Here is a 13,955-nt window from a genome sequence, read left to right on the forward strand (position 1 = left end):
ATTTGATTAATATTAGATAGGCAAAGTTTGCATAATAAATATTTAGATCTTAATGTCGATAAATCCTACCATGCTGCAGAGTTTTTGTTCCAACTCTACTCTTACATTCGGTGATGACATTGCTTCGCTCAAAAAAAGTAATCGAGACAAAAGATCTTGGCCTTGTTGGATTGTTCCTTAAGTCATTACATTCAGGCTGCTAACAAAGCAAGAAGTTTTCAATTTCTCATATGAAAACTCCTTCCTGAAATATTTCTCCCTCTGTATGTCTCCATCATCAAACCACTGTTAGAGTATCATGTCCAGGCCTCTTTATATCTAATATGAGATATTTAGCCTCTGAAGTGAGTTCAAAGATTGGTTACTCGAACGGTGCAGGGTCTATCGAATCTGTTCTATGAAAGCCATTAAGTATAGGTTGGAGAATGTTGAACAATATCAATTTGAGCAATTTACATGATTTTTAGACTATGATATTTTTGTTTTGTCACTGGTACATACACCATACAGATTTTGCTTTATTTTTGTTAATGTCAAAGGAATTCTAGAAAAGAACCACATATTATTCTTGTAGCTTTAAGAAAAAGTTAAAATCATTAAAGATAAAATGTTATGGAAAGTACAGATTTCAGTTAATGTTACCATGACAAAACTGATGTTGTAGTGTTGGTGATCTTCCCATGAAAGAATAAAGTTCAGCTGCTCAGTTTCTAGATAATTTTTCGTTTATTTTACAAGTTCTGAAAACCTTTAGCTAAAGAGATCAGTTTTCAGAACTCGTAGTATAGCGTGATAAGTCTTGCTCCATTTTGTTTCTTGTTTATGTTTAAATACAAGTCACTATTTTTTTTTCTTTTTCAGGTTATTTTTTGTCCCAAAGATCCTGGTTCATACAAAGCAAAGGTGCGTGTCACTTCAAGTTCCCATGCAATCAGCCCTCATAAGAAGAGCCATGATAGTGGTGATCATGTTACGTATTATGTCCAATTGAATGGTTACGCCGATATACCATCTATCCATGTGAGTATGATTTAATTTTACTTGCACACTCTGTTGGGGCTGATTTTTTTAATGCATGGAGTCCCAAATCGGATGTGATCAACCATCGATATAAAAAGTGCTGCCGTATTATGAACCGTTCTTTAATAGTCTTAAAATGCAAATTGTACTGCAGACAAAAAAAGTGAAGAATCGGAAAAAGTTTTTTTTTATATATAGTTTACAATTTTGGTAGTAGAATGTTAAGATGTTTGTCTTTCTGATGTTGTAAATGTTTTTTTATTTTTTTAAATGAAGAGTGATAATTTGTAGGATTTGGACTACTGTTCTCATCTTTAGTGTTATTGGTCCCCCGATTTATCGAAGAGAGACCTATGTTTTCGGTGGCGTTGGTGCATCCATTATTCTAGACTATTGCTACATAACCATCCATTAGTTTTTCCTGAAATTTTATCACAAATTGTATTTCATTAAATAGATGTGCACAGTAAATAAAATTTTTTTTTGTGAAAATTCCCGTTGCGTTCCCAGGGGCTCAAGAGGTTAAAAATGCCCCAGAATGGCCAAAAATGACACGTTTTTGCCCCATAACTTTTGATCCATCCATTAGAGTTTTCTGAAACTTGGCCTAAATTTGGAGTCTATTGTTCTTAATATAAATTCAGTAATGGTAACCCTGGCAAAATTCTGGTTCGCGTCCTTCTGGGACTTTTAGAGCTAAAAAAAAAAAAAAACGTCTTTTTTGTAGCTCTTTTTTCATATTACTCAAAAACGTGATATGTCTATATAGTGGTTTTCTATGGTGCTGAATTGAAATATACATGTTTTAAGGCATGAAACTGCACCGTTTGTCCATTTTCACTGGGATTCAGTGTTCCCAGGAGCTCAAAAGGGGTCATAAATGCCCCAAAATTGCAAAAATGACACTTTTAACCCCCTAACTTTTGCCCCATCCATTAGATTTTTCTGAAACTTGGCAAAAATGTGAAGGCAACGTTGGCCCTTTACACTTCTCATTCATCATTTCTTCACTATTTTTTGTGGCATCATTTCACATGCAGCACTAGAGGGGGACCACGTATGCACAGCTTGTTTTCACAACATTTCGATCAATGTAACCTGCGACCTTCTTCACGTGTTTAGTTGACATCTGGAATGTTCCTGTCAAACTCAAAAATCTGCATGGAATTTCAAACGGAACACTTTATTTAATTCATGGAGGTAGAATATTTTTGTTTTGTCAGCCATGACTGAGTAGAAGTCTTAAGTAATTCACAAATGTATTTTGAGTATTGTTTACACTGAAAATTGAACCATCAAGAAGAGTTTAACTTACAGCTTGAATTTTCCAAGTACTTTTTTTGTTATGCCACAGATCCTTGAGCAAGGACCTGTTTTAAATTATGTGCAAAATCCTGACACAAGTTGGATGTCAGGTTACATCAGCCAAAAAGTTGTGGAAATAACACTCGAGATAAGAACAGTAATCTAAATAATATGCAATATAGTAAATTCCCCGAGTTCCAGCTGGAGAAAGCAGCAAAAGGACCGCTTTGCTAGTCTGTCACGTTTGTTGTTAACAATTCTCTTTATATAATTCTTTGCTAGTCTGTCGTGTTTGTTGTTGACAATTCTCTTTATATAATTCTTTGCTAGTCTGTCGCATTTGTTGTTGACAATTCTCTTTATATAATTCTTTGCTAGTCTGTCGCGTTTGTTGTTGACAATTCTCTTTATATAATTCTTTGCTAGTCTGTCGCGTTTGTTGTTGACAATTCTCTTTATATAATTCTTTGCTAGTCTGTCGCATTTGTTGTTGACAATTCTCTTTATATAATTCTTTGCTAGTCTGTCGCGTTTGTTGTTGACAATTCTCTTTATATAATTCTTTGCTAGTCTGTCGCGTTTGTTGTTGACAATTCTCTTTATATAATTCTTTGCTAGTCTGTCGCGTTTGTTTTTGACAATTCTCTTTTGATTGGTCATGGAATTTTTAAAATAGTAAAATATTTCTCAAATCGGCACATCACAAAATGCAAGTGATAAAATATTTCATTTTATAATCTTTAAATGATAAAAGCAGTTGCCCGACTAGCATAACAACAGATCCATGATCAGGTTGATCTGATGTGAAATTTGACCAAACTCAAAATGCATCGGGTCAGAGGATTTGTCCAGCATGGAGGTCATCAGAAGAATCGATTATGCTGGTATGATTATGTGGAACATTCATCTTTCTGGATAAATCATTGCAGAAGCAAAGATGTCTGGGATTGCAGGAAGGTTGATCGGCCAAAAAAAACTTGAAAGCAAGTGATTAGACAAGATCACACAAAGTGAAATTCAGAGACAGCTGAATCTTGAAGTGGACAGTGAGCTTGCATAGTATCTTGAAACATTTGACCTGTGGGACAAAGGAAAAGGTTACATTAAATGAATAGAAGAAAAAATTATCACGGCCAAAAAGAAAGTTACTTACGCCTGAAAGTATCCTGTACCTGTACGAAGCCACCATTCGCCCATGTATGGAGTATTGTTGCCACATTTGGGCTGGTGCATCTGCTACTAGTCTCTCGCTCCTAGACAGGATTCAAAAGAGTCATCCAATCTGAACTGTCATCCAAGCTTCAACCACTGTCCTATCAACGAAATATTGCACCCCTCTGCCTGTTTTACAAGTATTTTAATGGTGGATGGTCTGACAAACTGCAAGCCCTTGTACCCCCTCGACGTAAATACCCCCGACAAACTTGACAAGCAGCCAAGTCCCACCCCCTACACAGTAGAGATCCCTAGATGTAAGAAGGTATTCTACTCTAATAATTTCTTCATCAGAACTGCTAGACTCTAGAACTCCCTTCCAGGTTCATGTTTTCCCAACTGTACTGACATGCAGAAGTTCAAGTGTAATGTGAATAGACATCTTGCTACTCGACTCCCTACATAGTACTCCTACAATTTATGTCCCCGATATTAACCTCCTACATCAAAGTGGCACTGTGCCTTTTTTGGGGGTGAAAATGGAATTAAAAAATTTTTTTTTTTTTTTAAAAACATTCCAAACATAGCATCTCCCCACATCCTTGGTTTGCATCTTGTGACCATCCTTACTATCCTGTTGTTAATTTTATCACTCTGGAATAATATCATCACAATATAACTTTCAGATTAACATTCTCTTTCTTTTTGACAAGCAACACGTTTGTCAGACCCACCCACCCCACCCCTTTTCCTGCTTAATTATCAAAGCAACAACATTGGTTTTTTTTCACTGCTCTTATTTTATGCAGACAAATTTTATAATTTGGTTTAGATTTTTGGTATGTTTTGTCTTTCATATCTCCATGTTGTAGGAAGTTTTGATATCTGTTGAGTGTTTGTGTATTATGAGCGTAAATAATTCCATTTATCTGTTATAAGTTAGAATTTTAGTCAAGTTTTTTTTTTTTTTTTACATCTTGTGTTTAAGAACAGTCAATTCATTCTCTGGATGTAACTAGTTTTCAAAATCCCCTTCCTCTGTTTCTTCCCCTTTTATTTCCTCTTTCTCCCTTTTTTTTCCTACCTTTTTTTTCTGCCTTTCCTCTGCTACAAACCATCCGTCTCTTGCACGCCTTCCCATTACTTGCTTCCTTGCTTTTCTTATTCATTCCTTGTTTTTTTCTGCTCTTGCACTCCCTTCAGTTCATATCTGTCTTTTTGTTTTTTTATGGTTTTATGTTTCAACTGCTTTTATTTCTCATTTAAATAATCTTTTTTTTTTTTCTATCTTCTATTTTCCTTGCTCATATTTTCTTATTTCTCCGTTTATTTGATTCTTATCCTGGTTTTTTCTTCCCCCCCCCCTCACATTTTATTTGTCCTTTTGTTTCTCTTTCTTTGAAAGGATATATTTTCATTTTCAGTTTTCACCGAAGCAACTTGATTTTGGTGAACAGTCCTGGGGTTCAACTGGCTGCCTGCCGATTACAGTAGCCAACAAAAGTAATGCTAAAGTGCCACTGAGGCTAGTCATATATGTAAGTATAAATTTATAACCATTTTTAATCATGCCCAACAAAAGCTTGTGATGGAAACTAAAAAATATGGAAGAGGGGGGAGGGGCTTTGTTACTTTAGTGTAGCTGTTACATAGTTATCATTGAAGTTATCACTAGGGTTATCATAGAGGGGCACCAAATTGACGTTTGGTGTATAACATAAAAGGGGAGGACCATGATTGTATTTGTTGTCATGGAATGATTATTATTAGAATGAAAGGAGATTATGCGTGTCATAAAAGAATTCCGTGTGCGTATGATCGTCTAGTTTCATATGCGAATGTGTGTGTTCATATCTAATTGTTCATATGCTTTTGTGTGTGTGTTACATGCATTTTCTTCGACATACCTTACTACATGTGTTGTCGATGTTGATCCATCTGGAATTCATCTTCTCTTGGAGGGAGACTGGTACCTGTTAGACGAAGATTTATCACTCCAAGACGATGAATTAGTTTTATAGTTTTTTATCTACCTTCCAGATGTCGACACAGAATATGAAAGTGAATCTTGCTTGCTTTGAACACGTCAGCATCCCCCACCCCCAGTGAAGGGGAGGGAACAGCTATTAAGCCCAAATCTAGTCTCACAGATCTAGCCAACCTGACCACGTCACTCCTACGTAATCTGGTCAGCTGACCCTCGGTTCTGGTAAACGTGTCTACACTCCACGTTTACTCACCTCTCTCTCTCTCTCTCTCTCTCTCTCTCTCTCTCTCTCTCTCTCTCTCAATCCATTCTGTAACATAGCAAAGTAAGAGAGATCACTTGTTGACTGACAATTACATGTAGGACATTCCCTTCAACATTCATTGATATTATTTGTTCTTTTGGTTAATTTTCTGAGTATTTTAGATGCTCTAGACTTACTAGAATTAACCATTAAACTTTGGGAATCTGCAATATGGACTTTTCCATTAGTTTTCGTCTAAGCGAAAACAAAGTCCAGTTGAAATTATAGCTTTTGACTAGAATGAATGCATATTCCACAATATTTTCATTAATCGTACAAGGATGTCCAAAGTTTAAATTTTTGTTTCAAGAGAATATATTTCAATAACTATTGAAATTGCATTTCTAGTTGTTTTTTTTTTTTCTTTGGGTTTTTCTTTTAACTAGCCAATCAAAATTATTTGAGTGCTAGTGCATTATAATTATCAAAAAAAATAATGCATTTTACGTAAAAACAATATTAGGTAATCACATATCATGTCAAAATGTGTAAAAATTCCAAAAATGATGAAAAATGATCAACCAGAAAACTAATTACAAGATGAAATAAAATTTATCAAATACAATAAGTGGGTTTGTCTTTAGCAGCCAATTTTGTATGACAAACTGACTTATCTCCCTTGCTTTCAGTTAACTTCAGTGATTTCAAATTATTAAATTGCAGATCGAGAATATACAATAAAACAATGTTATTTTATTTTTCAGAAAAAATAGTTCTAGCAGATGTTCTACGCAATCATTTTTTGTAATTTTGACTAATTATGACGTGACACGTAATTTACGTAATTTTTTTTTAATATGTAATTCTAATTCACAGGCACTATAACTTTTTATTTCAATTTCAAAACAAATTTAAAAAAAATATTTCTCTTCCAATTGAAATTTAAAAACATCTAAAACTAAGTTGAGATAAGTTATCTTTCTTACTTTACTGAAGTAAAAAATGGCCATAAGAGCTACAAAATTTCATAAGGATTATTGAAGGCAAACGTAATTTGAGTAATGCCTACTATACACTGTCCTTGGATTTGTAAGGTCTCTCGGTACAGGGTTCGTCAGGACAGCTTAGCATGAGGATACTTTTCCCTGCAAGTAATCCCTGACCAAATATTAAAAATCACATTTCGTATTCATAGCCCAAATAAAATTACCTCGGTATGGCTAACTCATGATAGCTTTTACGAGGAATGGTGCACATTTTTGAAGTGATGTTACTACAAGTCACATCATGAAGCTGGATACACTACCAGACTAGATGAATTCTTGTTTTGGGATCCAGTAAGATCAAGAGACCTTAAGAAACATATTATAACATTTAAATGGTCAATTATTGAGAGGAAAATTATGTTCTCAACTTCTTTACTAACTCAGTGTTTTAGAGATAAACGAGAATTTTTAATGAAATATTTGAATATCTATATATCTCGTGTAGAGATCAAATGGTAGTCTAAGGAAGGTGACCCCTTCATTTCTAAGAACTTGGAAGTAAAATGAAACAAAAAGGACATGCAGGTTATCCAAATGAATCATTTAAATGTTTAAAACAATGAAATAATTATGAAAGATATTTTAAGTTCAAAGAAAGGGCAACTGTAGTGTAGCTGCAGTGTTTTTCAATTTTCAATCCCCCACAGTGCATCCATTTTGTTGACAGAATCAATTAGTCAAATTTCTGTAGTCACAAAATGAAGCTTTTTTTGTTTTAAAATTTACTAATAAGTTACTTCTAATCAAAACCCAAAGACAATTTTAGAATATGGGTTAACAAATTTGTCAGGTAACTGATGAGACATTGCGAGTATTGTTTAGAATAAGAAAGACAAGAATTTAATTCTAACATTTAATAACTACTTTATTATCTTTGTATGACTTGTATAGAAAACGGTTAGTGTTGGGAAGAGTTACTGTGTTGATGAATGATTAGACAGACCTGTTGAAGGAGAGTTCATGGATGTGTCGAAGTTGGTAAAAGTGTCTGTCCATGTATGGACAGGGACAAGAGATTAGACATTCCTGTAGGGAAAAGGAGAGTTCATGTATGTGTGATTGAAGTTATCGTTTAGTGGTAGCCACAATGGATTCTCTGTCTTGTCTTGGTTGAACTCTGGGCCTGAAGGCCTGGGTGGATTGTGTTGCGTCCCAAGAGAGTAGTTGAGGATTGGTTCGAGCCATGTAGAGATGTCTTCAGTCCGAGAGCCAGGAAGAAAATGAATTTGCATGTGTTTAACCTTTTATAAACTCAGTCACATGGTCAACTTCCCTGAGTGATGGTTTTTGATTGGGCAAGCGGGAAAGGAAGTTGACCGCCAGCAACCAATCAGCAATGATGCTATAATACATATTCTAAATCTTGAGACGTGAGTTTATGCTGTTCGAGATAAACTGTTTTGATAATAAATTTTTTACATTAAGAGACTTTATGGAAACTGTATTTTCTCTCCTTATCTTTACCCTCATTTGATTCAAATTAAAATTTTCATATTTTACAGTCAAAGTCGGCAAATAGTGTGTTTCGCTGGGGCAACCAGACACTTCCAGATGGTTCGGAATCAAAGTGTACAGTTGTGAGTAACAATATCTGTAGCCTAATCCTTCCCAGAGACCAGGCTGGATGTGTATCTGACATGACAACTTTGGACATTATTTGTGATCTACTTAAAAATTGTGCATTAAAAGGTTGGTGTGTAAATATCGTTTTTTTTTTTTTTTTTTACATATAATAACAATAATAATAAATGGGCACTTCGAGGAAAACCGTGTTATGCCAGAATTGCTAGTGGATGTAAAAGATTTCCTGTTTTAATTAAAAAAAAAAAAAGTAATCAAATAGGTGTTGAAAATCTGGGACAGTTTTGTACAAATTCTTATTTTAAATAATTTTTACAAAAATAAATATTCAAATAGTTGTTTTAATTTTATTTTTTCCTTTTCAAAAATATTTGTATTTATAATTCTTTTCAGTAAATAAAATCCTTTTTTCTTTTTTTTCTTTTTTTTTCTTTCTACTTTTTTCTTTCTCCTTGTATTTTTTGTTTCTCCTTTTTATTTCTTTCGCCTTGTTTTGTTTTTTTTGTTTCGCCTTGTTTTTTTTGTTTTTTTGTTTCGCCTTGTTTTTTTTTTTCTTTCGCCCTTTTTTTTTTCTTTCGCCTTGTTTTTTTTTTTCTTTCGCCTTGTTTTTGTATGTGCTATCCTTGTTGAAAGAAAAACATGACTTTTGCTAAATCACTAGAGCTTTATTTTTTATCAATATTGAGCTGCCTTTTTTTTTTTCCTCTCTCACTTATTTTATCTATCTTTCTCGTTTCTTCTCTTTTCCCATTTTTTATTGCATTTTTTCTCTCTGAAAATATTAATTTTGCCATGAAGACCAAGATTTCAAAGGATTCATGATGAGGGTAGAAGTTAAATGACTTGTTTCGTCAAAGAACATTTTTTTCCTTCTCAACATGCACACTCTCTTTGAAACTGTTTTTGTGCTGCCCTTTCCAAGCATGCACATCAGCCACTGGACCATCTGTAAAAAATTGAATATTGAATATAGTAGCAAATCCTGGGAACATAAAACCAGAAAGAACTGCTTGAAACAAGTAATCCACCATGACTCTACAATTCTTGCAGCTACATACCTAGAAAACAGCTGTTAAACCTGACATAGTAATATGAGACAAGGAGGAAGAAGCAACCTTAGTAGAAGTTAGTGTCTCCAATGATGTTCAGTTAAACAGAGCAGAGATAGAAAAGATAATAAAATACCAAGGTTTTATGTACGACATGAAAAAAATTGGAATCTTAGGAATATCTTCATCATTCCAGTAATTATAGGAGCAACTAAATTTGTGAAAAAGAATTTCAAAGATTACCTGGCAAATATACCTGATTAACCAAGTGCAAAAGAGATTCAAGCAATTGCATTTATAAAAGGACAGGTAGAATCGTGGAAAGATTTCTTGTTTGGAATGTCTGAGATTAGTGGTTGAATGTTTGGCATTCTATCCGATGCCTCACAACACCAGACACGAACAAAATAAGAAAATTAAAAAAAAATTTTTTTTTTAATGGAGTGTGCGCATTGGGAAATTCATCTTTATTACATCTTTTTTTTTTTTTTTTTTTTTTTTTTTTCTCTATTGATTGCTCACAGTTGTGATAAATATATACACCAGCTGTATATACTCGCTGTTACTTTGTCGAAACATATTGCCAGTCAGAGGGTTTATTTGTATACTATTTAAGATAAATCAAATATCCTAACTTGTTACGAAAAGTAACATGTTTGATTTAGGGAGGCATAAAACACATCTTGGTCAAATGTGAGGTAACTCTTATAGCTTCAAGGGGAAATAATTCTCATAGCTTAAATAAACAAGCTTACTTCTGGTTTTAAAAGCAACTGTTGTCAGCTATTATTAATTGAAAATAAATTAAATGTAAATCAAATATGAACTATTAAGTAAATCAACGTTACTATTTCTAAATAGAACAATTAAAACAATAATATTAAGATAATTTTTAAAATAGATTTTCTTTAATATGCAAATGATGATACTCATTGAATGTAGACTTTTTTTTTTAAATAAATAGTATGTATATTAAATCATACTGGACTAAAATTGTATACAAGTCCATTTTCAGTATGAAAATTAATTTGTGAAACCGTGTACCTTTCATACATGTTTATTAAATTGTGAACAAACAAACTTTATTTTAAGATTTTCTCCAGTTGCTGCATTGTGCAGCTATATCAAGCAATTTGTGCATTTTATACCCAAGTTGTTTAATTTAATAACTCTCAAAAGTGTTGATACGCTGTAAAGTGTAAAAGTTTTATCAGAAATTTTCTTGTAGTTTCTTATATAATAAATTTCATTTTCTCTTTCAGACTCTCACAAAGCAACATCACTTGTTGGTTATATTGAACTTCAATTAGATGTGCCGACTGACCAACCCCCTCTTGGCGTCATCCAGCTTATGGTTACGGCTGGGACAACCAAACTGCACGTATCAAATGGATCAGATGTAAGCTTTTTAATGTTTTACTACAATCCTTTGGATCAAGTAAAGATTAGATACCCCGTAGCAGACAACAAAAATAGACAAACAATTCAAGGGTTGTTCGACCTTGACATTGCCGGTAGTTGTTTCTAAACTTTGAACAGGTCAAATGGCAGACATATTTGAATGTTCGCGAGCAAGATTTTTTAAAAATATATTTACAAAACTTTTAAAGATTTAAAAGAAAGTATATATTTACAAAACATTTTCTTTAATATTAAATAATTACAAAACTTGTAAGGATTAAAAAAAACCTTTTCTATTTACACAAAACTTTGTAAGTAACAAAACAAATGTAAATGTAACAAAATATATTCAAATAAATGGGTGTCTTTCTAAGTGCGTTTTTTTTTAATGTATTTACAGAACTTTAATAAAACTAATAATAATAATTATAATAAAAATTTAAAAAAAATAAAAAGAATGACCTATATCAATTGCAAAACATTAGAAACTGAGATCTTCAGACGCTAAACTTACTTGCACTTAATTTGTCTTTATGGAGAAGTAAGCAAATAGCAAGTTTTTTTTTTTTTAATAAAAATGAAAATTATAAAAAGATTTGTATCTTGTGATACTACACTTCATCTTTATAAAAATAAGTTATAAAAGATATGTGAATAAAATATATTTTTTAAATCTCGATTGTTTATACTTGTGATTTTATTATGCATAAAAATTGCCTCGGTCTAGAAGGATTTCTCTTCCACTGACCACCTACATACATCGTACTTTAAATAAATATTGAATTGTATTAAAAATGCACGAAGAAAGATAAACACACGCACACACACACACACTACATAAAAATTAATCTTGGTCACAAAAATCCAAACAAGTCAGTTATTTTATATTTGTTTCTGCCATAAAAAGTTTGGTTATAATAATTTTATTTTAGTTTGTTTTTAAATTATGTATTTTTTAATTGACATCATCCGAAATTCTCAGTTATAACTTCGGTTTATTTATTTATTTGGTATTATTTTACGACCTGCCCCATCATAGTATAAATACCCCAACCACCCCATGTTAAGAACGGCTTACGGAATAAACACCTCCCAACCTCTCCATGTTAAGAACGGCTTTTGAAGTTGGGGGTGTTTATTCCGAAAGCCGTTCTTAACATAGGGAGGTTGGAGCGTTTATAATATGCTGGGGCAGTGGGGCACGTCATAAAAATTTACCATTTATTTATATTATTATTATTATTATTAGTTTTATTAAAAGTTCTGTAAATATATAAAATGAACGTACTCAGAAAAACACTCATTTATTTAAATATATTTTGTTTAAATACGTTTGTTTTATTACTTACATTAAAAAGTTTTGTATAAATAGAAAAGTTTTTTGTTTTTTAATCCTTAAAAGTTTTGTAAATATTTAATATTAAAGAAAATGTTTTGTAAATTTTTGTAAATTTATATTTTTTTCTTTTAAATCTTTAAAAGTTTTGTAAATATATTTTTAAAAAATCTTGCTCGCGAACATTTCAAATATGTCTGCGCTCAAGATCAGAGGAGAGAGAATTAGAGAGAACTTTGTCATTTACGGCCTTTGATGTGTTGCCATAGATGGTCGTATCATCAGCATAGATGTTAATGAATGATTTAAGTATGTGTTTTGGGAGATCATTGATGTAGATTAGGAAGAGAGTTGGGCCCAGGATGGACCCTTGAGGGACTCCAGTATTAATACTGTGGGCCTCTGATTTCTGCCCATCAACCACTACTCTTATGAACCTATCGGAGAGAAATGATTTAATGATTGAGAAAACATTTCCAGTGATACCATAGCTGGAAATCTTGTGAAGTAGGCCCTTATGCCATACCTTATCAAAGGCCTTTGATATGTCAAGAGCAATTGCCCTAGAAAGGAAGCCTTTGTCAAGAGATTCACTAATCCTATGAGATATAACCGTTAGCACATCTGCTGTAGATCTTGCAGAGTGGAAACCATATTGCATGTCACTAAGAAGGTTGTTTCTGTTGAGGTGGTTGACTACTACTTTATTTAATATGTATTCCAACAACTTACTCATGACACAAAGGAGACGTATTGGTCTGTACTGAGAGAGAGATGACTTTTCACCTGAATTCTTAAATACAGGGCATACTGATGAGGTTTTCCAGGGTGTTGAAAAGCACTACTCCTTAAAGCAACGCTTAAACAGTTTTGTAAGTATGGGGGCAAGTTCTGGTTGGAGCTTTTTCAGCACTATAACTGGAATGATGTCAGGGCCAGTTGCTTTACTGGAATCAACATTCTTGATTAGCTTGGCGACCTCAAGCAGAGATATTTGTATGTTGCATAGTGTGTTGTCTGTTATAGGAGGAAATATGGGGAGTTGATGGCCTTCGTCGCATAGGGTAGAATTAGCTGCAAAGTTCTTGGCATTTGGTGTCTGTTTGAAGCAAACTGTTACTTTTAATGATGTGCCTGTCAGCTTTAGCACTCTGCTACCCGATCGCAGAATGCTGTGCAGCGGCATGAGTTCATTCTGCTCGCGCTCTAAAGGTCAATGTTGCGATCAACAAGACATGCAGAACGATTACAAGCAACCTGAAATCGACCAACCTGCCATCTGTCTACAGAATGTCCGTAATCGCTCTGTCGCAAATCTGTTTAGAAGCAATAGTAAAAGCAGAATGTGACAAGCAATGAAAATAGCTATCCCTTATTTGGACACCAAGAGGTGCTGCCACGACTACCATGATGCAAGAGCTTGCCACTGTCACAAGACTCAGACGAAAAACACCAGTGTCTTTTCTGCCTGTGTTGGAAGAATAAGTCAAAGGCAATAACAATGAGGCTCTTCTGGCACCAAAAGAAAACCTCCGAACAGAATCTGAACTTTCCTGGAAAAAGTGTGTAACACTCAACTGGGCTCAAGCGAAGATTGCCAAAACATGAAATACAAGCAAAGATTGCCAAAACATGAAATACAAGCAAAGATTGCCAAAACATGAAATACAAGCAAAGATTGCCAAAACATGAAATACAATCAAAGATTGCCAAAATATGAAATACAATCAAAGATTGCCAAAATATGAAATACAATCAAAGATTGCCAAAATATGAAATACAATCAAAGATTGCCAAAATATGAAATACAATCAAAGATTGCCAAAATATG

At 33.5% G+C, this 13,955-nt stretch overlaps 1 protein-coding gene across 1 annotated transcript in view; it reads left to right on the top strand.

The window, feature by feature from the left end:
• Positions 1 to 13,955, top strand: part of LOC145249013 (centrosomal protein of 192 kDa-like) — a 144,349-nt gene that overhangs the window by 58,290 nt on the left and 72,104 nt on the right. Inside the window, exons 15-18 of the mRNA XM_080110872.1 lie at positions 862 to 1,020; positions 4,905 to 5,018; positions 8,260 to 8,446; positions 10,650 to 10,786. Coding sequence (XP_079966998.1) covers positions 862 to 1,020; positions 4,905 to 5,018; positions 8,260 to 8,446; positions 10,650 to 10,786 — 597 coding nt within the window. The remainder of the gene's footprint in view (positions 1 to 861; positions 1,021 to 4,904; positions 5,019 to 8,259; positions 8,447 to 10,649; positions 10,787 to 13,955) is intronic.

The sequence above is a fragment of the Euprymna scolopes genome, chromosome 27, assembly GCF_053919585.1.
Source record: "Euprymna scolopes isolate OS-2025 chromosome 27, ASM5391958v1, whole genome shotgun sequence".
Taxonomy (NCBI): domain Eukaryota; kingdom Metazoa; phylum Mollusca; class Cephalopoda; order Sepiida; family Sepiolidae; genus Euprymna; species Euprymna scolopes.